The following is a 24,162-nucleotide window of genomic DNA, read 5'->3' on the forward strand; positions in this document are numbered from 1 at the left end:
CTGCACGGTTTTTGAATATCCCAACTACGATCGACAGAAGCCTTCTTCCTCTCGCCATCTCCTCTTGGTACTCCAGGGTTCTAGGTTCCATCAAGAAAAAAAGAAGAGCGAGCGAGTCGCGAGAAAGCAGAGAGGAATGCGCAGGGAAAAAAAAAATATTATAAAGCGCCTTCCGCACGCGGTTAGGCTTTGCGTTTTCCTTTGGGGGCCCTTCTGTTTCGGGCAGCCGGATGTAAGGAAAAGGGAAGCGCCTCGGGGAGTTGCTTTCACTCGAGCTTCCTTTTCCCTACTGCTTCTCTCCCTGGGATTCCGACGGCTGTACTATCATAGCTGCCCCGTCGTCGTCTCTCTCCTTTTCCAGCTTTCACCCCTACTTCGTTCTAATGTGGAGTGACTGGAAGAATCGTCCACTGGAGACGCAGGGAGAAGAAGAACCGTGGATCAAAGTGAAGAAAGAACAAGAAACGAAACACACTACCGCCGGGTATAATGGGAATAGGCTCTGGGCACAACAGGGAAAAGAGGTAGCGAATTCTGCCGCCGTTTCCTCGGGAAGTCCCGGAGAGAGCGCGTTTCTTCTTCCACGACGGCTGTTGCTATTCGCCGAGCCATACACGTTGTCGCAACTGCGATTTCGGCGTGAACATTCACCGAACTTGAGCGACTTGCTGCTGCATAAAGTGTCATGGTGAGAACCGCGGTTTGCACAACGTGTCTGCTTGCATGACTCATTTCGTCGTCGAAAAACCCTGCACTCGCGCTACTCCGCGTAAGCCTCGAACTACAGATAGAGCAGGCATACACCTTTTCTCTCTCTTCTTTTTAAAACTCCAACCTTTCCCTTACTTTATGGCGCAGTCGAACTGAACTGTTCCCACTGCCTCTTCTTTCAACTGCTTAACATCGCTACACGTACGAGAATAAGCGATCCTAGAAGCGCTCCGAAGCGTTCCACTTGAGGACGACGAATGCTGCATAGTGCGCACGGCGCGGTTGGGCTCCTGACACCTCCCGACGTTGTGGTAGCGCTACGCGCGGTCGCCGGGGAAATCAACGGTGAAAACACAAGAACGAGGACAGGAACAAGTTTTTTTTTTTTTTTAATCGAAATCTTTGGGAACGTTGAGAAATTACCCGAAAACAATGATACGTGCACGACTTATTGTCTGGTACGTACGCCAAAATTGGAGAACAAAAATATATCTACAATTTGTTTGTTGCTCACATACGTTCAGTATTCCGTCTTCTAGAGAGTAATAAACTTGTGGCTGCGTTGTGAACTATAGCTGTCTACGCTGTAGTGGAAACTGACGAATACAGACAAAGAGGAGGACATACATATGAAGAGATTTCTGAAGTTTTGGATGGTTGGTTGTTTTATAGGGTTTAACGTTCCGAAGCGACTCAGGCTATGTGGGGTGTCGTAGCCGGAAATTTCGACCACCTCACATCACACGGACGGAGAGTTTGATGCGTAAGTTACAGGAATTCTGACCAACACCCGAAATGTGTTATTTTCAATGCCGGCTGGAGTAATTCTGACGGAATCCTCTTCGTTTCCCATCTATATCACTACTGTGTCCAAAATTTAAGTGTGGAGATATAGCGGCACAATTTAAGGATGAATGGTTTCGGCACAGCTAGGTCCGAGTCAGAGACCCTAGACCGAGCAAGCACGTTCGTATGTACGCTTGGTAGTTACGGCAACGAATTTTTTTAAAAGAAAAGCAGAAGTGCCCTAATGTCTCAAGAGACAGGAATACGCGTTCTTTTTCTCGAGAAAGCCAATTTTATGCACATATAAGTGGCACGCGGAGGAAGGGCGACTGGCTTTTATATTTGCACCGACAAGAAGAACCACGCGGCACTTCTGATGTAGTAGTATTCGCTCCAGCTTGGTTAGGGCACAACTAAATGCCCAGATGAAATACAGCAAGCCGGACAGAATTTCATGCCGCAGTCGTCAAGCTCCTTTGATGAATTAACCTTTAAGCACGATGTCATCGCTGAATCCCAAAATATTTGAAAATGCATACGATCAACTCAACTACGCGCGCTGTATTTTTTTTTCCTGCACAGCCAACCACCATCGCACTTTCAGTGGTGGCCGAATGATTATACATGTTTAAGACATCGTTTAGTTTAAGAGGCTGGTCATATGGTAGCGGGCAGACTTTCACATAGGAAAAGATCTCCCTATAAAATGCGAGTCAGTGCAGTTTTCTCATAACTACTCCTTCCTCGTGACAATGTGCCCCCGATCCACGCTTACGAGGCTTGTGGCCTTCCATTCTTCCGAGCTCCCGCCTTTCGGCTTCACTGAGCGGGTACTATGCAGGTGGCGCTAGCAGTAACGTCGCGTCGCGGTGCCTACACCCTAGCGGTGCTTCGATGTGCGCGCACTCCCCCGTCGCTCCGTCGAAGACGCGCGCATCGAAGAACCTCATATCGAGCCAGGAGAGATGGTGCGGTTAGTGCGATGAAGCAATTTAGAAGTCAGCGACTTCTTACTATCACCGGCGTTGCTGCACTGTTGTGGCTAGAGACTCGCGATGCAGCTGCAAAGGGTTGCAACGTCGCACACCGGAGTTGCAACATTCGCGCAGCCGTGACCACGTGGTCATGACTGTCTTGGACGAGGAGGAGGTACTCGAATAAGAACCCACTTTCCACGCCGAACTATCGCAGCTGCTGCGTTTGTCCACGTCCGGCCGGGGGCTTAATAAAATGCGAGCAGAGGTCGCAGTGTGCTTTAAACGCCCCAAGCAGCCACCTTTTCAACGCGCTGATCTTCCGAGGAAAAACAACGAGTTAGCGTTCTTCAGCGAGCAGACCTGCGGGGGTTAGGTATACTGGCGCGGGATGCGTCCGCCATGAGTCAGGGAAAGTTATGCATGCCAACAATTCTGGGACGAGAAAAAGACCCCTCCCTCTTTTCCTGCCCCAGCCCGGCATACGCGAGCCAGCACCGTTGGCCACCGTGAAGCTGGTAACGCGCTGGCGTCATCTGGCGGCTGAAGCGCGCTTGCCTCCTCCAATGTGGCGGTTCTACACAGCACAATGGCGCCGCATGGCTTGCGACGTACCGGAGGGAACTGCCCGTGCTGGGCTCTTCGCGTAAATTGTCCTTATGTGGCGCTTTCTCATCGCCCGTCTTTCGTCAGCTTCCTTCCTCTGGGCTCGGCCGAAGTTTCTAGCCGCCGTAGCGGGGGCATCCACCATCATGCTTACGGACTCTCTCATGCGATCCTCCTCCCCTTCTCTGAACCCCTCCGAAGCGACTCACTCCGGGGTTCCGAATATAGAAACCCCGGAGGGCACGGGGGGTCCTCCTCTCCATTTCTCCTACGCGCAGCCCGCTGGCACAACATAGCCGGCCTATGACGCGAGCCCCGAACCGAACGGTTTCTTTCGGCGAGGGGCAGAGCCGCGGCCAAGCCAGTGTTACGCGGGGAAAGGAGAAGTCTCGCAAGACGCTGCTGGTTCTTTTTTTTTTTTTCGCTCTCTTTCTCTCCTACTTTTTTCCTGCTTGTCCTCGGGGCTCGTTTCCTTCCTCTCGGAACACTCGCGGCGGCCCCCACCTAGGGGATTGCGTAGTGACGTTAGCCTACCGCCACCACGCGAGCTACTGCGAGCAGTTCTCGGTGCCCGTCCTCGTGCTCGGATTAAGGGACATCGCCGCCGCTAGGCCTTGTGGATCCGGTTTTGTGTGCTCACGGGGTTCTCTGACGTCTAATCAGGCTCGGATGAACGTCAGGCAGACAGCACGGTAGAAAGGACCGGAACCCGGACGGTTGCCGCTGCTGCTGCGTCGTTGTCATCGTTCTTCTTTCGGGACTCCCAAGCCGCGTGCTACTGCTTGGAGGATCGCTTCGCTGGCCGTCTGTGCTGGGCTAGGAGGTGTAGGAGCTTTGTTCTGTTCTCCACGCGCTCATCACCAGAAGCCCTCCCTGAACAATCGAGGGGATTTACGCTGTTTGCTGTCGGTCCTCTTGCAAAAGACATCAGCTCTGAGCAGCGACATCGAAGGTACATTTTCTCCAGTGCTGTGCTGTTACGTAGGCTTTGGTGAACTGCTTGTGCTGCACTCGTCAGCAACTGGAAACAGTGGGTCTGCGGCCTGCACATCGAGCTTTGAAGTTGCATTCTCACAGCCAGTTGATACCAAGGCAAGGGTGGTGGTGAATTGTGCTGGTGAGAAAGACGTCCTGGTGCGTGAAGTGTTAGAGCTGGAAGCATATGTCGGTGGGGCCCTGCTTCCAGACAGTGAATATCGCAGTAGGCAAAGACAACCAGCTCACTTCGTATATCTGTGCGCCACAATTACCATATTTTTTAGACTTCTGAGAATCAGTCTGAGCTACATGCACTGATACTACTTTTGTGGTTTAAGCTGTTAATCAACCTTGTGCATCACATCACTTCTAAGACAAAGGTGCAACAGCTTTTGCCGTGAAGTCTTTTCGTGCAGTGCAGTGACATCATCCTACAGGAACAAACCAGCACAGCATCATATTTGCGTCTGGTACAAGACTGAAGTGCTGTGCATGGGTAACACTGCCTAAGCTAGCTGTTCGCAGCAGAGAAAAAAGGGAATACGTGCTTTGGACATTTATTGACTGTTTTGATTTTCCTGCACTACTTTTAGCACAGATGGATGACAATGGAAGCAGGCTTTGCTCTTTTGTTTGGAATGCACAAAATGTCCTGTGTATAGACGAAATTGTGCAGGAACTTATTAATGTTTGGCAAGCCCCATGCTAATTTGGTGCAGCCCTGCAAATGATTCATTTCTAGGCTGAAACAACTGTTCAACAAATTGCACACTTTAGAAGACAGACTGTGACGGATCACACAGTCTACTTTACTGCAACTGTTGTTTTTCTTGTTCCACATTTTTGTGCTCAACTCGGTTTTTCAAGTGTGTGTGTGCCTTTTTTGAATCAGTACAGTTCCAACCAACTCAGAAAAGCGGCAAGAAAACTGCAAACAAATGCAAATGTGCCCAGAAGTATTCTGTTACATACGTCCTGGATGACTTGAACGTCACAGCTATTGAACAACAGCTGGTGCTGGGACTCGGCAGATTGATAAGCGATTGTCTCCAACAAGGCAGCTGTGCAAAAGGGAGTGTGTGAGAAGGAGGAGCTTGTAGTGTTGAAAACTGAAAAGCAAGGTGCCATTTGGTTTTGAGACCACCGTGTCTGTCTAATGTGTACAAGTTGTCGACTGCACTCACTACGAAGTCTCCGACCAACGGGCCATGAGAAATTTTATATTCTCCCGAGCTCACCCATTTTTCACGAGCACATTTTCTGGCTGGAGAGCTGAGCTAGGCCTGCCCAAACAGCTGTGAAGAGGGTCACTGCACTTATTTCCAGACTAAGTGTGCACACAGTTTTTGCGACCGAGAGAATCGCGCACTGCATCTGTCAAGAGTTGTTGAACCAGTGTGCACTGAAGGAGTTTACCGCAGGGAATAAAGCTCTAATAGAAAGTGTGAGGCATTGACGGTGCCATCATACCATTTCCGTCAGTTGTGGAGGGTGAAGTGGCAGCAAATACGGACTACAACATGGCATCAACTACCACCGATGGAACGCTTACTGGAGCACACATGGCTGCAGCTGCAGCAGCGGCAGCTGCAACACCAGGTACCAACCCTGCTGCGCTGCAGTTGGCTTTGGATCCGACACTACAGATGTTCCCACGGCTAATTGACCGACAGGCAATGAACCTCTTTGGATTCCCAGCCATCATGCAACAGGTAACAGTGAGACATGTGACCAGTGTTAACATTTGTGACTACATAACTTTACAAGAACCTGGAAACGAATATAAGGAAATTGAGGGCTTCATCATGATAAATACAAATGGAGCCAGCAGCCACTGAGACCAAAGAAAACGTAGGGGACATTTTTTTGGTGCTGATCAATGTGAAATAGTAATCACTGAGATAACTGATTGGAAAGTGGGAGAAAAAACAACCAAAGCTGTAGTGGGTTCTGAACCCATCATTGCAAATTTCAGTCTACCACTGAGCTGCAATGATGACTTGCCAATCATCTGTTTTGAGAGGTGTTTATGTCGCCTATGGGTTCGAATCCTACCAGCGGCATGTGGTTGTTTTGTTTTTCTTTCCAGTCAGTTATCTCAATGATTACTTCAATCTTTTACATTCATTGTCACCATCAGCAGAATATACCCACTGCTGGGCGAAGGCCTCTCCCATATTCCTCCAATTAACCCGGTCCTGCGCAAGCTGCACGCATATGACCCCTGCAAACGTCTTAACCTCACCCGCACACCTAATTTTCTGCTGCCCCTGCTATGCTTTCCGTCCCTTGAAATCCAATTGGTTACTCTCGGAGACCATCGGTTAGCCTGTCTTCGCACTAAATGTCCTTGCCATGCCCATTTCTTCTCTATTTCAATTAGAATGTCAGTAACTCAAGTTATTTTTATGACCTACTCTGCGCGCTTCCTATCTCAACGTTACACCTACCGTTTTTGGTTCCATAGCCCTGTGTGCATTGTTCTCAACCCAAGTAGAACCCTTTTCATTAGCCTTCATGTTTCAGCCCCATAAGTGAGTACCCACTAATAAACACTTTCCTCTTGAGTGATACTGGTAAGCTGCTAGTCATAATGCACCTATCCCAATGTTGTTCTCCTAGTTATTTCGCTTTTGTGGTCCAGATCTGCAGTTACTACCTGTCCTAAGTAGACATATTTGCTTACTGCTTCCAGCACTTTGCTACTTATTTTAACTGCTGCTTTTTTCCCAGGCTGTACAACATTACCTTAATCCTCCGCATATTACATTTTAGGTCTACCTTTCTGCTTCTCCTGTCTAGGTCATTAATCATTAGTTGCAGTTGGCCCCCTGAGTTACTTAACAAGGCAATGTCATCAGTGAATCGCAGATTATTACGATATTCTCCATCGACCCTGATGCCTAACTGCTCCCATTCTATGCTCTTGAATACACCCTCTAAGCAAGCTATAGATAGCACTGGGAAGATTGCTTCTCCTTGCCTAACACCTTTCTTAATTGGAATTTTATCATTTTCTTTAAGGAGAACTATGGTTGCAGTGCAGCCACTATAGGTGTCTTTCAGTACTTGCACATATGGCTCTCATACACCCCGATTTCGCAATGACTGCTGTGGTTTCGACTGAGTCGAATGTTTTTTCGTAGGCAATGAATGCTATGTATAGGAGCTGGTTATATTCCGAGCAATTTTCTACCACCTGGTTGATAGTATGGATATGATCGATTGGAGAGTACCCTTTCCAAAAACCTGCTGGATCCTCTGTTTGTTTGAAGTGTGATGTCCTGATCCTATTAGCGATTATCTTGGTAAGTATCTTGTATGTAATGGATAGTAAGCCAATTGGTCTGTTATTTTTAAAGTCCTTAGTGTCCCCTTTCTTATGAATTAAGATCATGTTAGCATTCTTCCATGATTCCGGTACATTCAATATCATCAGCTATACAGGAAGGAATTGCATATACCGGAAGGCCAGTTTTTATAGCAGATCACCTCTGTCCTTCAACAAATATGTGGTTACCTGATCTTTCTCAGCTGCTTTCGCCCTTTTCAGAGCTTCTAAAGCTTTTAACTCCATCCTTCGTTAGTGATGGAACGGCTGATTGCTCTTCACCACTGCCAATCTCATTATTGTCCTGACTACTTCGACTACTGTATAGGTCTGCATAAAACTTCTCTGTTACCTTGATTATCTTGTCCATATTAATAATGACACAGCCCGCTTTATCCCTTAGTACATACATCTGATTTTTGCCTGTGCTTAATTTCCTCTTCACGGCTTTCAGGCTACGACCTTTTTTTAGAGCATGCTCAATTTTCCCCATGCTACACTTTCTTATGTTGGCCACCATACACTTATTAATTAGCTTTGATATCTCCTTTAGTTCTGTCCTGTCTGTTGGGTTGGAGGCTTTGATACTTTGGCGTTTCTCTCCTTAGACAGTTTACCGGTGTCCTCTCTAACTATCCTACTGCCTATTTCTGCTGCGCTCTCAGTAATGATATCTCTGAAATTATTGTTCATTGCTTCTAGGCCAAGGTCGGCTTCCTCGGTTAGCGCTGAATATCTATTCTGCAGCGAGAGCCTGAATTCTACATTTCCCCTTACCGCTGATTCGTTAATGGACTTCTTCCTCATTAATCTGTTACATTCCCTCTTCAAATTCGGATTAATTCGAGACTTTACACCATACCGGGGTCGCTGCATCGAAGCTTTCCACTTACCCCTGCATCCTGCACAATTTTAGTGGGAGGTAACATTTTTGACGTTCAAGAAAATAGAGTTAGTCACAACTTCGTCAAATGCATTTTTCCGCCTACAGGCATTGCTGTAGGGTCGATTTTTGAATTGAGTGATGTCTTACCAGCCAGCAAAATGCTCACGGCTTGCTTCAACATAGATTTACCATGCAATGTAACTGTGCCAATTTTGTCTTCTTTACACATTTAAAGGGAAACTTTTGGGGTCTTTCTTGCATCTTGAGTTAACAATCTCATCGTACTCCTCTGAGTTTAATATCTCCAGCACAAAAAGCTACTTTTCAAAATATGGAGTAGAACTATATAAAAGACAGGGGTGGGACAGTAGCACAAATTGTACCATTTTGATACAAATACATTTTTCTGCACCATGTTGCACCAAGTGCAATAAATTTGCTTAAATTGCACTAACAAAGCTGAAAAAGTGCAGCACCATTTTTTTGTTCCGCATGGTGATCCACAGTGGTGCCCATACATTCAAAATGGTTTGAGATAGCTATTCCATTTGCACCACACTTACTCTATGTACTCGATCAGTGTGAATGTTTGGAAATTACGAGATTTTTCGTGCCGTCTGAACTCGTGGCCAAGCATTGCAGGTTCCAAACGGAACTCACTGCATGGTTGCAGCATTTCGCAATGGTCACATCAGTTGCTTTTCTTGTGGAATCTGCATGTGGGGTAAGTCAGGCAAGAAAGTGATGCTTTGGTGGCACTGAGGAAGGGAGCGGCAGCACCAGTGGGTGAAATGAGGTGCAGCACAGCACGTCATAATGTTGGGCCACGGCACGATTTTGAAGTGGCAATGATTTTCGATCACTGTGCCATGAGAAACGCGGCACCTGCGGAACACCTCTTGGGAACATCGTACAACAGACAATGCACGCGTGCACTGCTGCGGCCCCCATTTCCGAAGCACAGCTCAGTATCAGTTTCGATTTCTTTAACTTTGGGATGCTGCATGGCGCGTCACTGTAGTAATTTATATCTGGGGATAGCTGCAAACCTTTTAACTCCTACGCATATCTCCTTTGCTTGCATCTTCCAGTATGCTTAAAGGGCAACTCTGAAGATTTTTTGACATTCGAATAATCTAGTAAAATTTTTACTGTAGGTTCTCCTCTCCATCCGGATGCATTCTACAATATTTGCGCGCCATGCAATAATCCGTTCGCGCGCAACACGACTTTAAAATATGCAGTTTTCATGGCTTAAGTTGAGACTATTTCTGTGGGCAACACTGAGTTTCTGAAGTCACTAACAGTATACCGGGGTTACTGTCCACTTCCCACGTGATTATGAAATTATGAGGCTTATATTGAACTACCTCAGACATTTTATGCAGTACGTCATGATTTCCATATTTTATTTTCACTATCCAACACACGTACGAGTGTTTTTCCAATATTGTGTGTGACGTCACCATTTCATCAACTGATACGTCGTTTCAGGCTGTGAAAGCAGTTTCGGTTTCGATTTGCTGTTTTTTCTTTTTAAAAATATTTCTAATTGGAATTTCAAAAAACAGGTTTTTGTGTTGAAGTCAGGACATGCCAAGGAATGTAATTCAACCAAAAACACAAAATGATGAAAAAACCACTATAGCTGCCCTTTAAACTGTGCTGGTCATCTGGTGTTCACAGTTCATGAAGTGAAACATACTCAAAACAAGACAGGGCTGCTTGCAAACAGGCACCACTTTTACAGTGTCGCAGTGCAAAGAGAGTAGAGAAGGCCTTTACGATTTTATTGAAGACTTGTATTGACCATATGCTCTCAAATTGTTATAAAATATTGATATTGCTGCTTACACTTCTGCTCCACCGTGCGCACATTTTCTGCTCCATATCTGTTCCAGAACACATATTTTCCTGCTCCAAGAGGTCTTCAAAACATATTTTGGTTGTTCCACCCTTGAAAAGAGGAAAAATAGCAAAATGAAACTCAGTTCATGGCAAGAGAGAGAGAGAGTGCTCCAGTTGAAGTAGTGACTACATTGCAATCATTATTAAAAAAAAGAACGTGCACTCACAAGTTGAATGGTTGTAGACATAATCATCATCACTATGGACTTGACTACTACTGCCAACCAGCTAACAGCCCTCCAACTAACCCTGCCCTGTGGTAATGACCTCCAAGATATCCCTGCAAGCTTCCTGATTTCATCCATCCACCTAACTTACTGTCTCCCCCTGCTACGCTTGCCTTCTTCTGGAATCCAGTCCGTTACTCTTAATGACCGCTGCTCATCTTGCCCCTTTGCATTATATGTCCTGTTCATGCCCATTTTTTGTCGATTTTGCTAAATTATTCTCTCCTTTGTTTTTACTCTCCCCCCTTTTCTTACGCCAGTCAGTTTCTTTTCGATAGCTCGCTGCATTGTCGAGACTTTAAGCTGAACCCTTTTTGTTAGTCTGCATTTCTGCCTAATAGGGTAGTACCGGTAAAATGCAGCTGTCAAATGTTCTCTCGTGAAATACTAGTTAACTGCCATTCATAATCTGGGGGTGCCTGCCAAAGCTGCTTCACCCATTCTTAGTCTTCTAGTTATTTCACCATTGTAGTCTGGACCTGCAGTCACTGCCTGCCTTAATTAACCATTACTACTTCCACTGCCTCACCATCGTTGAACATTAATTTAGCCTTCTTCATATTAATTATTAGTCCCATCATTCTGCTTTGCTCGTCATTGATCATGCTTTGAAACGACAATGCCATCAGTGGACTGTAGGTTACTAAGGTATCCCCCATTAACCCACATCTCGAACTGTACCCAATCCAGGTTCCTAAATACCTTCTATAAACTAGTGGTAGTACTGGAGAGATCATGTTTCCGGGCTTAACATGCTTCTTATTGGAATTCTGATTACTTTCTGCATGAAATATTATGGTGGCTGTGCGGCCACTTTAGATATCCTTCAGCATTTTTACATGGCTCCTCTACACTCTTGTTTCTTAATCTCTGTATGGCTGCTGAGGTATTGACTGAGTCAAGTGCTTTTTCCCGACCTATGAAGGCTATACGCAAGGGTTGGTTATAATCTGAACATTTCTCTTTAAACCGATTCGTGGTTGAATATGATTGGTCGTCAAGTAGCCGTTATGAAAGCCTGCCTGGTTCTATGGTTAACTGAAGCTGTAAGCGGTCCTGATTCTATTAGTGAATAATTTAGTGACTATTAGAAACTGATCTGGCGCATTTATGAGCCAGTTTTTATTAATGGGAGATAACACAGTTAGCACATAAAGACTATTTCAAGCTTTCCTGCCACAGTGGACGATGCGGGCGTGCCGTCCTGCCTGCTTGAATAATGTGCATCGATGATGCACCCGTGTGCTGTGCAGTGTCAGTGCATGGTAAAGAACCCAGGTGGTCGAAACTTCCGGAGCCCTCCACTACAACATCTCAATAGCCCGAGTTGCTTTGAGACGTTAAACGCGATAAAACCAAGCCAACCAAATCATCGAACGAAATGAAGTGTGGGCTTTGGGCTTGTAGATGGAAGAGAGCGTAGTTTGTCTAGTGCCTTGATCATGAAAGCGGCTGACTTCTATCCGATATTCACGCAGATTAAGAAGCCAATGCCTCTTTTCATTTCCACAAAGAATGTGTGACAACTGTTACAACGATAAAGGCATACAAAAAAATGCTTCTCTTGGTTGAACCGCCCACTTATTCGTACTGACATATGGTGCACAGGTGGTGTACAGCAGTTGATAATTTCCAAAACCAAGTTTTGATTATGTGCCTATCTTGTTCAATGAGAATTAATTTGAAATTTGCATTGCATGTAGTGTTGGGGACCCAGAACAAGCATCTTTTGCATAGCTCATTTTTGGGCTCACCAATGAGGCTCTTCCACATCCAGTTCCTGTTCTTTCTTCTTGTGCTTGTGGAAGAAGGCATTCATGATCTGGAAATAATTTTTTCTTGTTTATCTGTTCTAATATCTCTCCCTCTTATTACTAGGGCTTATACCGTAGTCACCCATTGGGTGGTCTCCAGCCTGCTTCTTGCCAGCCTTGGCTTTGAAGTCATCCATTAGTAGTATGCAAATGAATCTAGGGAAGATGAGGGGCTTGGTATGAGATATATATACTAGCCACTGACACCAAGCAAAGCATACGAAATTTTTTTTTGGTGTTGATCAGTCTGAAATTACAACACTGTAATGAAAATAGCTGATTAGAAAGAAGAAAAGATAACCACTATGGACGAGGCATACCTAAGGAAGTAGAAGACTGAGCAGCCATTGCCATAGCTCAGTTGGTAGAGCATCAGGCGTGAAATTGGAAGGTTGTGGATTCAGATCCCACTGGCAGGGTGTGGATTTTTTTTCTGCTTTCTAATCAATTTTCTCCATGATTAATTAATACTTCACTTTGACCAACACCAAGCGAAAATCCCCTACGTTTTCCTCGGTTGCAAATTCCATGTCTTCTTGGGAGCTCTGAATCGGGATATCTGTAAATTATCTCAGGCAGGCGTCTCAAACACATAGCCTGCAGGAGCTGAATGGCTGGTACATAGGCCTGTACCACCTTCGATTTCTGCCTCTTATTAAGCTTTCTATGATAACCGCCACCCCTTCATTAATGTGACAGAATTCTTCTATGTTGCCAGCTGTGCCATTGTTGATAAGGGATATCCCAAGCCTTGTTCCCATCTGTCCATGTAGCTATGACAGAATAGCATGTGTCTGCCTTTTAGCATTGTCTACGTGTCATCTGTCCTCTTAGCGGGTTTATAACATGCTTATAAAAATACCTGCTAGTTCCTTGAGCAGTACTGCTAGATAAGGCTTTAGCATGAAGCATTGCCAGGTTCAGCTTCCAACGGAGGCAGAGATTCTTAGCACCCTTTGTTGCTTCACAGGTCTGATCACTGCCTTAGCCAGTTGCTCCGCAGCCGCCGGGGCTGAGGGTTAATTGGTGCATTCACACAGGAGGTTGTGGCCATGTACTAGATATAAGAAGGGTTTAATCCTGTTCTGATGAGGGAGTGCATTTTCAGCTTTGGTTATCGAGATCAAGGTGCACCCCAGGCCTGTTTATGCAATGCTATCAATATGTACACTATTCCTTCCTTTTTTTTCTCCGCTGGTAGGGAATTGGAAGGCACTGGAACTTGAATAGTGGTTTTCTTGCATGTGAAGCATATGCTCTACCTCTATGCCACCGCTGTAAATTATGAATCAGTTCATAAAATATCTATGAGGATGGTCTTCACATGCGGAAGAGAGGTCAATAACATGCTATTAATATTAGCACAGGCAATATTAATATTGCCTGTGCTGAGGCCACGGAAATGGGAAGCTTTCAAAATTGATTTGTGCAGGAATGAATCTCTGCACGGCTCCCAAACTTGGTGGAAATGATCAGGATGGAGAGAAAAAAATAACTTACAGTAGAAATTTCATTTGAATACAATAATCTGAAAAAAAAAAAAAAAAAAGAAGCTGGGGTGGGTTAAGGAAAAGGCAAAATAGTATGATGAGGCCTGCACAGTCTTGCGTTGCATGCAAAATACATGAATAAAATGAATGTTGCGAATTGGAAACCAAATTATGTGTACGGCGGAAAGCTAGCCTTTTCCACTCACACGTGTGCAAGCAGCTGAAACAACTTGCAAATGATGATGTGAAAACTTGCAGAAAATGCTCATGTGCTGCACAAATAAAGCTGGGATCTCGTGACACCATTATGTGCCTTCTGAATCTAGAACTGACTGTAATATATGGAATGTTTTGCATAGGCAGTTATTTGGGAACTAAGGTGTACATAATCAGATTAATAACAAGGAATTGGCTAACTAGAATCATAAGACTACAAAAGAAGGCTAATGCAGCCTTCTCAATTTTTAGTAAGATCATAAATTTACTGCATATATGTGGATTCTTCTAAGTTCATAGGCATAATTAGAAAAAGTTTACCAAGGTGAGCATGTGAGTGATAGCATTTGATTATCTGAGATGCATAGCTTGGCTGTGCCCAGTAAATTACGGCTTGAGCTTGAAAACTATGCAAGGAATTTGTGATCATCATAGCAGATGAACCACGGTACAAAAGCTTCATGTACGCATGTATGCATTCGCTCACATTGTAGCGAATGTCCATGTTTTATAAATATTACATAGAAAGATGGGAGGCCTTTTTATGTCTGGCCACTGGTTTTTGAGGATCAGTGGTAAAGCATGAGTCATCATTATCTTCTCAGTGAATAACAGCACAAACTTAGAGAGAGCACAAAGAAAGGAGGAAGACATCAACTACCACTATTACAAAAAGAGGAGTATGTTGTATAAGAAATTAACTGCAACAGGGCAGGTAACATTATTTATCACGAATCTACACCAACTAGCCCAAACATCTGCTAAACTCATCATTACCTCTTTGTTAAATATACTCATAGCAGCGAGTTAAGAAAATTTCTTTAGTTTTTCTTGGTTGCAGCGATGAGCAGCGAATGGCTCTCTTTCTATTCTGGCGCCGTCTTACTTGGCTCCCGTTTAGTTCACTAACACACAATAAAGTGTGGTTCCTCTGATGGCATACACTGTACCCAATGGTTGTCTGTGTGCTGCGCTTCACGGTGCAACAAGGAAACTTGCCTTGCTCGACTATTTTCAGACGCCAGACAGCAGCTGCACGTGATTATGCATGGGGAGATGAGGAAAGAAATAGCGCCAAGAGAGATGCCGGGGGAGGAAGAGAGGGCAGTTCGTTGTGCACAGGAATATTCGGGCACGGCAGTGGTACTCGCTTGTCTGGTTCCAGTCTGTGCTTCTTTGTACGGCAACTTGGCGCGGGTTCATGCAGATAGCATCTCCCTCTGGTGAGGAGGGAGGGACGGGAGACACACAGGGACAGCACAGCCTGAGCAGGTGAAGTGAAGTCAGTCAGTGACTTGCCATGCTGAGGTTATGCTGGCTGCTCCTGTTCCTGAAATGCAAAGCATTTAGAAATTTATGTGCAAGGTTTGCACTTCTGAGCTGAAATAAACAGGGTGAAACAAAAGGAAAAGAAAAAAAGAATCTAATAGGTGTGTGTAGTACTTGTAATGACTACAGTCATTTAGGTTACAGCAGATGCATTGAGGTGGGATATCAGCGTTGTCAAGGGACCGGCAGAGGACAAATTGGAGCAGTGAGCTTGGAGAACGTGCCGCATCAAGGTGGCCACAGCTGGCTTAATATAACAACTGTGGTTGAATACAACCATGGCTGGCAATAGTAATGATGGCACGCAGCATTTCTGCTTTCTCCTGTTATGGTGTTATGCATGCACCTTGTTTCATAGGCATATTTATGAGTCTTTTGGAGAAGGCAGTGCCATCTTTACTGAGTATTTCACAGTCTTTTTCTTTAAGAAGAAAAAAAGAAGTGTTCAGCGAAGCTTTTTAAAATAAAATTTCTTCCTTAGAGTAAAGAGCTTCTTTCTAAAATTATTCTTGCCTTTTATAGGTTCTGTGTCTTTTACACCGGCATGAAGCTTATTTGAAAACAATGCTTATTCAGTGCATGAAATGGCCAGATCATTGTTACATGTAGGCTAATAGTTAATTGTTTTAAAGCATTACAGATTGGACATACAGTGATTGCACTAACAGAACTACATGAAGAGAGGAAGGCACAATGAACCTGCCAGCGAAGTAAACTGATTACTTTTCTGGTGCTTCTTGGCAAACTAATTCTTGCACAGCTTAAGCTCGCTAATTACGGAAAACAGGCAGACAGCACATGCTTCCAGCCTTCAAGGCCCATTTGGGCTACGGGTATCACAGAGAACTCGTTAGTTGACAATGCTCCTGTGCCGGTGGCATCCGTTTCGAAGGCTTTTGGGACCTCATTTAGTCTGAGTTGCTCTAATGAGAAGAGCGTGTCCTGTACAAGAGATTTCACTCATTACACAAGGGAAGCCAATCCGACAAAGTGCTCCAGCGATCTCGAGTCATCTGCTAATTAGAGCAGAATGTGCTGTCGACAACCACACTTGGCCATTTGGAGATGAACCTCGGCGGATAATTGTCATGGATGTTGCGTAGAGACGTGTTAGTATCGAGTTAAGATGACACACACAGTATCAACTCGTGGAAATGAACTTGCTGAAAGTTCACCAAGCTCAAACATGTAAATGAAGACGGATCCACGCACGAGCCAAGTTAAGTTTTCAGTGCCTTGTGAAAGGACCTGAGGCGACTTAAACTGAGAGTGTCACGAAAAGCATATTTTTTTATTTCTCGGAAATGCACTGTGGCCTGGGTTTCTGGGCACATGTGCTCTGTAGATCTTCAATAACAAATGGGCAGCGGCCGTCAGTCTATTTTATCTACATCCTGTGCATATTCAATGATATATCTGAAGAATGGGCAACCTGTAACATTTATGATAGCACTAAATTCAGATCTTGTTGCTTCAATTATCAGATTGGTTGAATGATTACAAAGAAAGCATTCTGGATAGCTTTCGTGATTAAGATAGCTGGCAGAGCAAGCTTTTGTGGATCTAGTAGAATTGAGTGCTGCAGATTCAGTTCTAAGATGCCAACTTTTTGAACTTTAATATGAAATGTGATATTATCTGGCTGTGCAATTCACCCCTCAGTATACCCGTGTTGCTGCATGCTGAAACATGATGTGGAAATGGGATAATAACCTGGCAGTTACTTTGCAACTTGAAGGGAACATTGGACGAAAGTGAAATAAAAAATATTCACAGAATGTAAACTTACAGCTCAAATGCTGAACGGATTACCTTTGCCTGTTGTGAGAGCATGGGAAATCACATCTTCATACCACAGTGTTATTTGCCTCCCTGAAAAACAGATTAGCTGGGCTACCTGCGCAGAGACAGAAAAGCATGGGCATGCGTCAGGTGCAGCACATGTTTGCGACACATGGAGCGAATTCAGTGGTGGTTGTGCACTTCCAAGAGGCTGGTACATTTCATTTGTATTTGTCACCTGGTGCATGTCACCAGATATGTGAAAAGCGTAGTATAATTTTAGTTCATCAAGTAGGATGGGGCGTTCATCACTGCGGGCTAAAGTACCTTGCGGCTGGCTGGATGATGTGTGAAACAGCAGGTGAACTGCACAATTAAATAGTGCATATAATGAGGATGAGAGAGGAGGGGATGCCATTCCATTTATTTGTTCCAGCCACTTCTGATATTGCAAAGCTCTGCTGCGAATAATTTGCAAAATTAAGTGACATATTTAAGTCCAGCATCACACTGAGCTCGTTCACCCAAATTTTTGCAAAATGAAGTGACATATTTAAGCCCAGCATCAGACTGAGCTCGTTCACCCCAATTTAGGTATGTCAGCCTCTCTTTGGCCCCTCTGCCTGTTCGACCAGCCACTCTACTTTGCCACTACACCTGTTTAGCTTGAAGCCATGTATTTCCCAAGGCTTATAGGAAAACAAGACATCCCAGCTAGTTTGTGGACGCCGTGCAAGAAAGCTCCCTCCAAAATCAGGATGCCCGTGATAACTGCAGCCACAGCACTTGCACCTCCGCCTCTGCCAGCAAATTTCGTTTGCCACACGGTTGAGGGAAAGCAGCGAAAACAACAAACAGGACAATGCGCTTCGTGGTTCCCCAGCGAGAAACAGGCTATAACAATTCTTGCCGCGGGGTGCGAAAGCGCGGCAATGATAATAATAAGGGCCGAACAAGGAGCGCATCTACACACGCAACTCGATCAGCCCATTTGGACACAACGCGCGCTGGCGCCCGCCAGTCGGACGCCATGGGGAGCCGCTGTGGTTGCTGTAGCCACGAACCCAGAGCAGTCGTTCGGTTTTCGCTGTTTTTTTTTTTTTTTTCTTCTCTAGAAGAAGGCAGTGCGGCAGTGCTCGGAGTTCTAGCTCCGGTGCGTGGTATTCCGGGCGCTTTCACGCTCAGCGTTCCCAGCCAATCTGCATGCAGCGTGGCTTTGCGCGACCGTTATACTGCACCCCGCAGTCCTTCTCTTCCTCGCCAACTTCGGGCCGTCGTTTCGTTAATGAGCCGAGTCGTGCATTTGTTAGCGCGGTTCCAAGATGGCGGTGTAGTAGAAGGGGAGGGCCAGCTGGAGCTGCTTTTATTCGATGGGCAGTCGTCTCCGTGCGCCAAGCGTACTCGGCAAAAACAATGCGCCAGTTCCCTCACCTCTCCCCCTGCCCTCCTCCCTCCCTGGGGACTCACTTGTCACCTTTGTGTACGTATAACATCCACCTAAGTCTCACACAACGTCGGGTATGGAGGTAGAAACCAGCCCGCTTTTCCGAAGACAATTTCTCGTGGCTTTCCCGCATAACACATCTACTGCTGGCGGTCGGTCGGTCGGTCAAGTTGCGAAGACTTCCTTTGGAAAACGATTGGGAGAAATGGGAACGGAAAAAAAGAAGAAAACGTATAATGAGGAATTCGTCGGAAATCTCGTTACGGGTGAGAAAACCATGACGCCATACTTCATTAGGGTGAAATTTTTCATCCACAGCCCTGCGTCTGCATCGTACAACCCCGCGGCAGCCCGCACCAGGTTCTTGCGAAGAGACAGTAATGGTTCGCGCCTTTCTTACTCCTCCTCCTCCTCCCCATTACTTTAGCGGCTTCCCTGTCCTAAGAGATATAGAGATCTTGGCTGTTAATTTACTTGGGTCCGGCGCACACTAGCTTCTGCATCGAATGGTTAAGGGCGAAGAGTAATTTAATGCGTGGTGGTCGCATAATTGAGGCTCTGGAATCGCCTGTATCGCTTCTCCGTAATTTTCCAACGCCATCGGCTCATATTCTCTCGAAGAAAAGATCGCAAACAATTACATATAATAAGGCACAAAAATTCGGCGTGCACGACCTGCAGACGTGCACTGACGTGACTGGATATTTTTTTCTTTCCTCCCTTTGGCGCGTCGTTACATTACTCTGCATATGGAACTTGCAGGCGTGCCTTGCAGCGACGCGAGAAGATGCGACCATTAACGCACCTATCAATAGAGCGCAAAAGGAAACACCGACAGAGGTGCGAGTTCGGCGCACTGTTCTCGCGTGCCACCCGTTTCAGCGAACCGCAATCTGCACCAGCTAAACACCACATGTAACCGTCGGGCAAATTTAGTGGGCGGCTTTTGGGGCAACTTTGTTGCGGCAGCCGCAATAACGTTGCGCGGTTCGGAAACAAAATCACCAAAATAAAATAAAAATAATGTCTCCGACGCGTTGGAGCATCGGTGCCGGTCTCACGGCCGCTGTTTCCTCCCTGCTGCGCGCCGCTCGCTTGTCCGACACCCGACACGTTTTGCAAAGCCGTCCAGCCGTGCTCTGATTTCACTGATGTTTACCCCAAGCAATGCCGTAGGCGCTTTCTTTCTCTCTCTCTGATGTGTGGAGCCGCAATGACGTCACGTGAATGGGCATGAGCTAGCTACTTCACGTCCATGAGCTAGCTACTTCACGTCCATGGGCTATGAGGATGTCATGAAGGGTTCCTAGGGATAAATTTAGACCGTCTGGGGATACTTGACGTGCGCTGGCATAAACCTTGACTAAAAATTAGCAGACGAAGCACATCACGAGGGAAAGTGCACGGAGTAAAACAATACCTGGAAAATATCCATCTCAACAGTTTTATGGCTGCAGGTGATGGCACGCTGCCCCCTTTCAGCACCCCAGAGTTTACACAGTGTAGTGAAAAGTCCCGAGAAATTGCGCTATGAACTCCCACTTCAACCCCCCCCCCCCCCCCCACCTCCACACACACACACATCCCTGCTTCTTGCACCAAACACGCAAGCTTGCACTCACATACATAGAAGCGCGCACGGAAGCACTACGAAGCCCTTGTTTCAACAGTAACCGCCGACAAAAGCAGCGAAGAGAAGAAGCAAAGCTATATAAGGTCTATTATGAAAACGTGAAATACGAAACACCCAGTGAAATGCCCTTTCGAGCGCCTGTCAGTCGACTGACACGAGGGGAGACTTCATTTTCTTAACCACAACGTATGCACCATTTTTTCTTGAACACGACAACATCAACAGAAAAAAGACCTCCGCTAATACACCTGGTCATCTGTTGAGACCAAGTAAAGTCAAGCGCCAGGAAGAATATTTAATCGCCGGTATCTTTTCTGCCTCCAAAACTGTCCATTGCATCGCACCGGCAGTGAGTCACCGACGCCTGAAATGACGCTTACGGGCATTATAGCGTGCTCAGGGATCAAGACCGCGTAAACGACTGGTAAACAAACGTATAAAGTACACATATACCAACTTAACAGGCAGATTACATGCATTGTGCAGTACACAAATTTAGCAGCAATAGGCCGGCGCCCTAAAAGTGGACGAGTCCGTGGCTTCGCCAAGCCGTTGAAAGACAGCTTTTACATCGGCCGGCCTGCAGGGTAAACTTCGTATCCCTATGTTCGTTTGATGCACGAGGACAGCGCTTGTAATATATATCTACGAAGCACCGCTGTGCAATCGCCCTAAACCATACTCGCCTTGCAGTCAGTGCCGATGCGAAGGCGAACGGCGCTTCTCTTACTGTAACCGACACCCTGTAGCAACACGAAATAAAACTCTTGCGCGGTTTCGAACTGCCGAGCATCCAAAAGCATGCAGTTCGCCCGTTCGCCTCGTAAGACCAATGGACACCGCTTAGTTTGTTCAAGACGAAAATCGCCGCCCACAAAGGCGTCCACCAATCAGCGCTGGCCGGACTCATTTTGTAATTTTTTTTTTCTCTACACAGGGGCGGCACGTCCCCATGTTGCTGCTGTGCACAAGAGTGAGCGCGCCTCTCACCTAACTCAGTCTGACGATTTGTATTCGCTGCAACTTCCCCAGCTGTCTCCCCACATCACTAGCTGCGCTTACTCCGGACGCAAAGATTCAGTCCGGTTTGGTGGTCACGGCCGTGCGTACGTGCGTAGTGCTGACTATAGTCGCGCGCATTTTTGGTTTGTTTATGAGTTCGTGTTACAAGTGGACTATCATGAATCCTAACCATTACTGCCCAATGTGTCCGCATGTTGAACTCGCGATTGAACTGTACATACGCTCCGCGGCCGTTGCTAATTCTGGTTCAATGCCCCGTGAACGTGTCCGTTCCCGTAGAATTGGCGGATCGCAGAGGCGCACTTACCACGCATACATATCGCTGCTTGCGGAGGACGTCAATGCAGATTGGGAAAATCTTGACCGGGAGCTTCGCCAGCTGACAATAGGAGGCGATCAGGTAAACGCACGTTTCACTACGCGCGCACGTCTTTTTGGCCGCGCGCGCCTTGTTCGGATTTGGAAGGCATGCGCTGAAGTCTGCTCCCTGGCGCCATTGTTGTGTAGTGCGCCCACGGTGAGCCGCGAGCGCGCCAACCGCTACGGTCGCTGGAGTTCACACCCAGTGTTGCCAGAGGCTCTGCGTCGTGTTTGCGTTTTCCTAGTGCCTCGTCATGACGTCATGAGATGGGTTGATGGGATATCAACTTCATTTTGAAAAGTTGGAAGTCGTCTGTCTGGCTTCTCACGAAACGGCGACTTCTGAGAAAGCGACGGCAAAGGCGACTTTCGAACGAGCGACGGCAACTTGATTGTTCCTCGAAAGGTTGGGACTGTTTGTTCAGTAAGTTGTACATGAAATGCGCGGACGTCGTTTGTGCCGTTAGCGACTGAATTCGCAGTGGCGTCGGAATGTGTCGGTTACTCACCAGACGAAGAAAAAAACAAACTTCGAGATGCCTTTTGACCCGTTGGTTCGACGTTTGTGCATTCGCACTTTAGGTTAATGTTCTCTTTGTTTTATTTTCTCTTACCAATGTGCATTCGCACTTTAGGTTAATGTTCTCTTTGTTTTATTTTCTCTTACCAATGTGTCCGCTTTTGTTTTTTTCTTTTGCTCCGGGTGGGTGGCGGCGTTCGCACCCTTCTGTTCGAATTGTGGACGCACGATGACAAGCGCTACGTAGATGTTGCGTCATCCTCTATATCGAGTGCAAACTGAACCGCTGCAGTGACGCGGGCTGCCTACGTGAACTTGTCACGTAACTTTGTCTTCCAAAGTGACGCTTCCCAGAACTGTACGAGCTCGTCGGCTAAAACCGGAGAAAAACCGCGGATGCGAGGTATGCACCAGTGGCCGTCCTGTTGTGACTTGCCTTGGCGAAGTGTTGCCATGATGTGTCTATGTTGTACGACATGTGCGTGAAAGTTAAACGTCGTCGTACTACATTTGATTAAGCAGCAGGGCTATCATAGGTGAGAAGCCTATTTTTTTTTTTTTTTCTTCCTGCGTGCACTATGTACAGGCATCGTTTCTGCGGGCAGCACAAGAGGTGTGTGCTGTAAGAGCGTATGGAGGATGCGAATCATTAGATGGTTGTCTTGCGTCGTGCGGTCTGCCTTCCTGCCAGCTTTTGCTGCCGATTACCAATGTTCCAGTGTGCATCCACAACGCCGAAGGGAGGGGATTGATTGGCTTGTACGGCCGCAAAGCGCGCACGAGCGAACGTCTGTCAAATGTATCCGGATCATGGGCCCGATGCTTGTAGTACTACGCGCAGCGACATATATATATATATGTGTTACCCGTAGTCAAATAAAAAAGCAGGAGCCCGTTGGCGCCATGCGACAGTCGTTTCTATGTTGCAGTCTCAGTTAGCCCGCAATTTAAAACCACGTTGCCTTCACGCGCTTTTCGTTCGCTGTAGTCTGCCTATAAATTGCCGTGGCAGCCTCTTTTGCGCATTACACGGGTAGCACGAGCTTTGCGGCCTCACAGGCCTGTCGTATTCGTCGCTTTCCTCTAAGGTATTAGCGCTCTTTAGCTTCGGCTTTTCCCTCGCACCGGGAGCATAGGGACAGCATTCCGGGTGGTACTCTACCTAGCGTTTGAGGTGGCGTTGATGACATTTCCCTTCCTAGCGTTTGAGATGGCGTTGATATTTCCATTCCTAGCGTTTGAGGTGGCGTTGATATTTCCCTTCCTAGCGTTTGAGGTGGCGTTGATGACATTTCCCTTCCTAGCGTTTGAGGTGGCGTTGATGACATTGTCATTGGAATAAGAGTGATCGCTTGCGCTGCAGAGAACTGCCTGCATCGTGTATCGCATCGAGCGAGACAGTCAGCATTTTGGCAATACCAGCGTTCTAGGACTCTGGCAATACTTGGGGAAAGCGTCGTAGCAGTATTTGTAGCCTCATGACAGTACCCAGGGCCGCTGCGCTCATAGAGGCATATCCTGGACAGCAGTGCTCCCGCGTGAGCAGAGCCCCGCGCGAGGCTCTCCTCACGAGCAGGGCCCTAGGAGCGAGAGTATAAGTCAGGGACCATATAGCAGATGACAGCGCGGACTTTCTCCTGTCGTATGAACGCTTGCCGCCGTGCTCGGCGGCTCCGCGCGGACGGGCGGGCAGCGCGCCGACGTCGCATGCCCGATCGCTTCGCGATTCGGTCCGTTGTGTGACTGTGAACGTTGTGACGCGATAGCGCATAGCTTCCCGCCTGCGGCTCCACTTGCGAGGGCTGGTTTGCGTGTGCGCACTTTTCGACTCGCTTATCTCATAATTTGTGCCTCCGTCGTCTCACACTGCTCGTTAGCATGCGGTCGTAAACTATGTTGGAGAAACCGACTTTTACAATAAGCCGCATCACGCCGTACGAACGTGCCTGCGTGGTCTTTAAGGGTATCGTGCACATCTAAAGATCCCGATTCTTGTTGCTTTTCCATCTCATAAGAGTTGCTCAAGCTGGCAGCCCCCACTCGCGTGATGCGGTCTCGTGACGTCACAACCCACCGACCAGTCAGTGCTGTCACCATTCAACTACCGCCTCGTAATTTTTTTTTTTTTTTTTTTTTTTTTTTTT

General features: G+C 46.6%; 1 protein-coding gene and 1 long non-coding RNA gene across 7 annotated transcripts in view; one reads left to right on the top strand and one right to left on the bottom strand.

Annotated features, from left to right (window-relative positions):
- LOC146189617 (RNA binding protein fox-1 homolog 2-like) overlaps window positions 1-24,162 on the top strand; it is a 384,063-nt gene that overhangs the window by 53,544 nt on the left and 306,357 nt on the right. Inside the window, exon 1 of one of the 6 annotated variants that reach the window (XM_084604383.1) lies at window positions 5,093-5,767. The exons of 1 other annotated variant lie outside the window; for it this stretch is intronic. In XM_084604383.1, the coding sequence (XP_084460509.1) occupies window positions 5,576-5,767 (192 nt within the window). In that variant the 5' untranslated portion in view covers window positions 5,093-5,575. Of the gene's footprint in view, window positions 1-5,092; window positions 5,768-24,162 lie in introns of those variants that run through there. 4 more of the 6 variants (XM_084604384.1, XM_084604380.1, XM_084604379.1 and 1 more) reach the window with 4 other exon arrangements.
- LOC146189618 (uncharacterized) lies at window positions 10,118-12,379 on the bottom strand. The gene is made up of 3 exons (XR_014707308.1): window positions 12,295-12,379; window positions 12,162-12,229; window positions 10,118-10,228 (listed from the first exon to the last, which is right to left on the bottom strand). It is a non-coding gene; the product is annotated as an uncharacterized LOC146189618 (long non-coding RNA).

Source organism: Amblyomma maculatum, chromosome 5 (genome assembly GCF_055883805.1).
Source record: "Amblyomma maculatum isolate TAMU_Amacu chromosome 5, ASM5588380v1, whole genome shotgun sequence".
NCBI lineage: Eukaryota > Metazoa > Arthropoda > Arachnida > Ixodida > Ixodidae > Amblyomma > Amblyomma maculatum.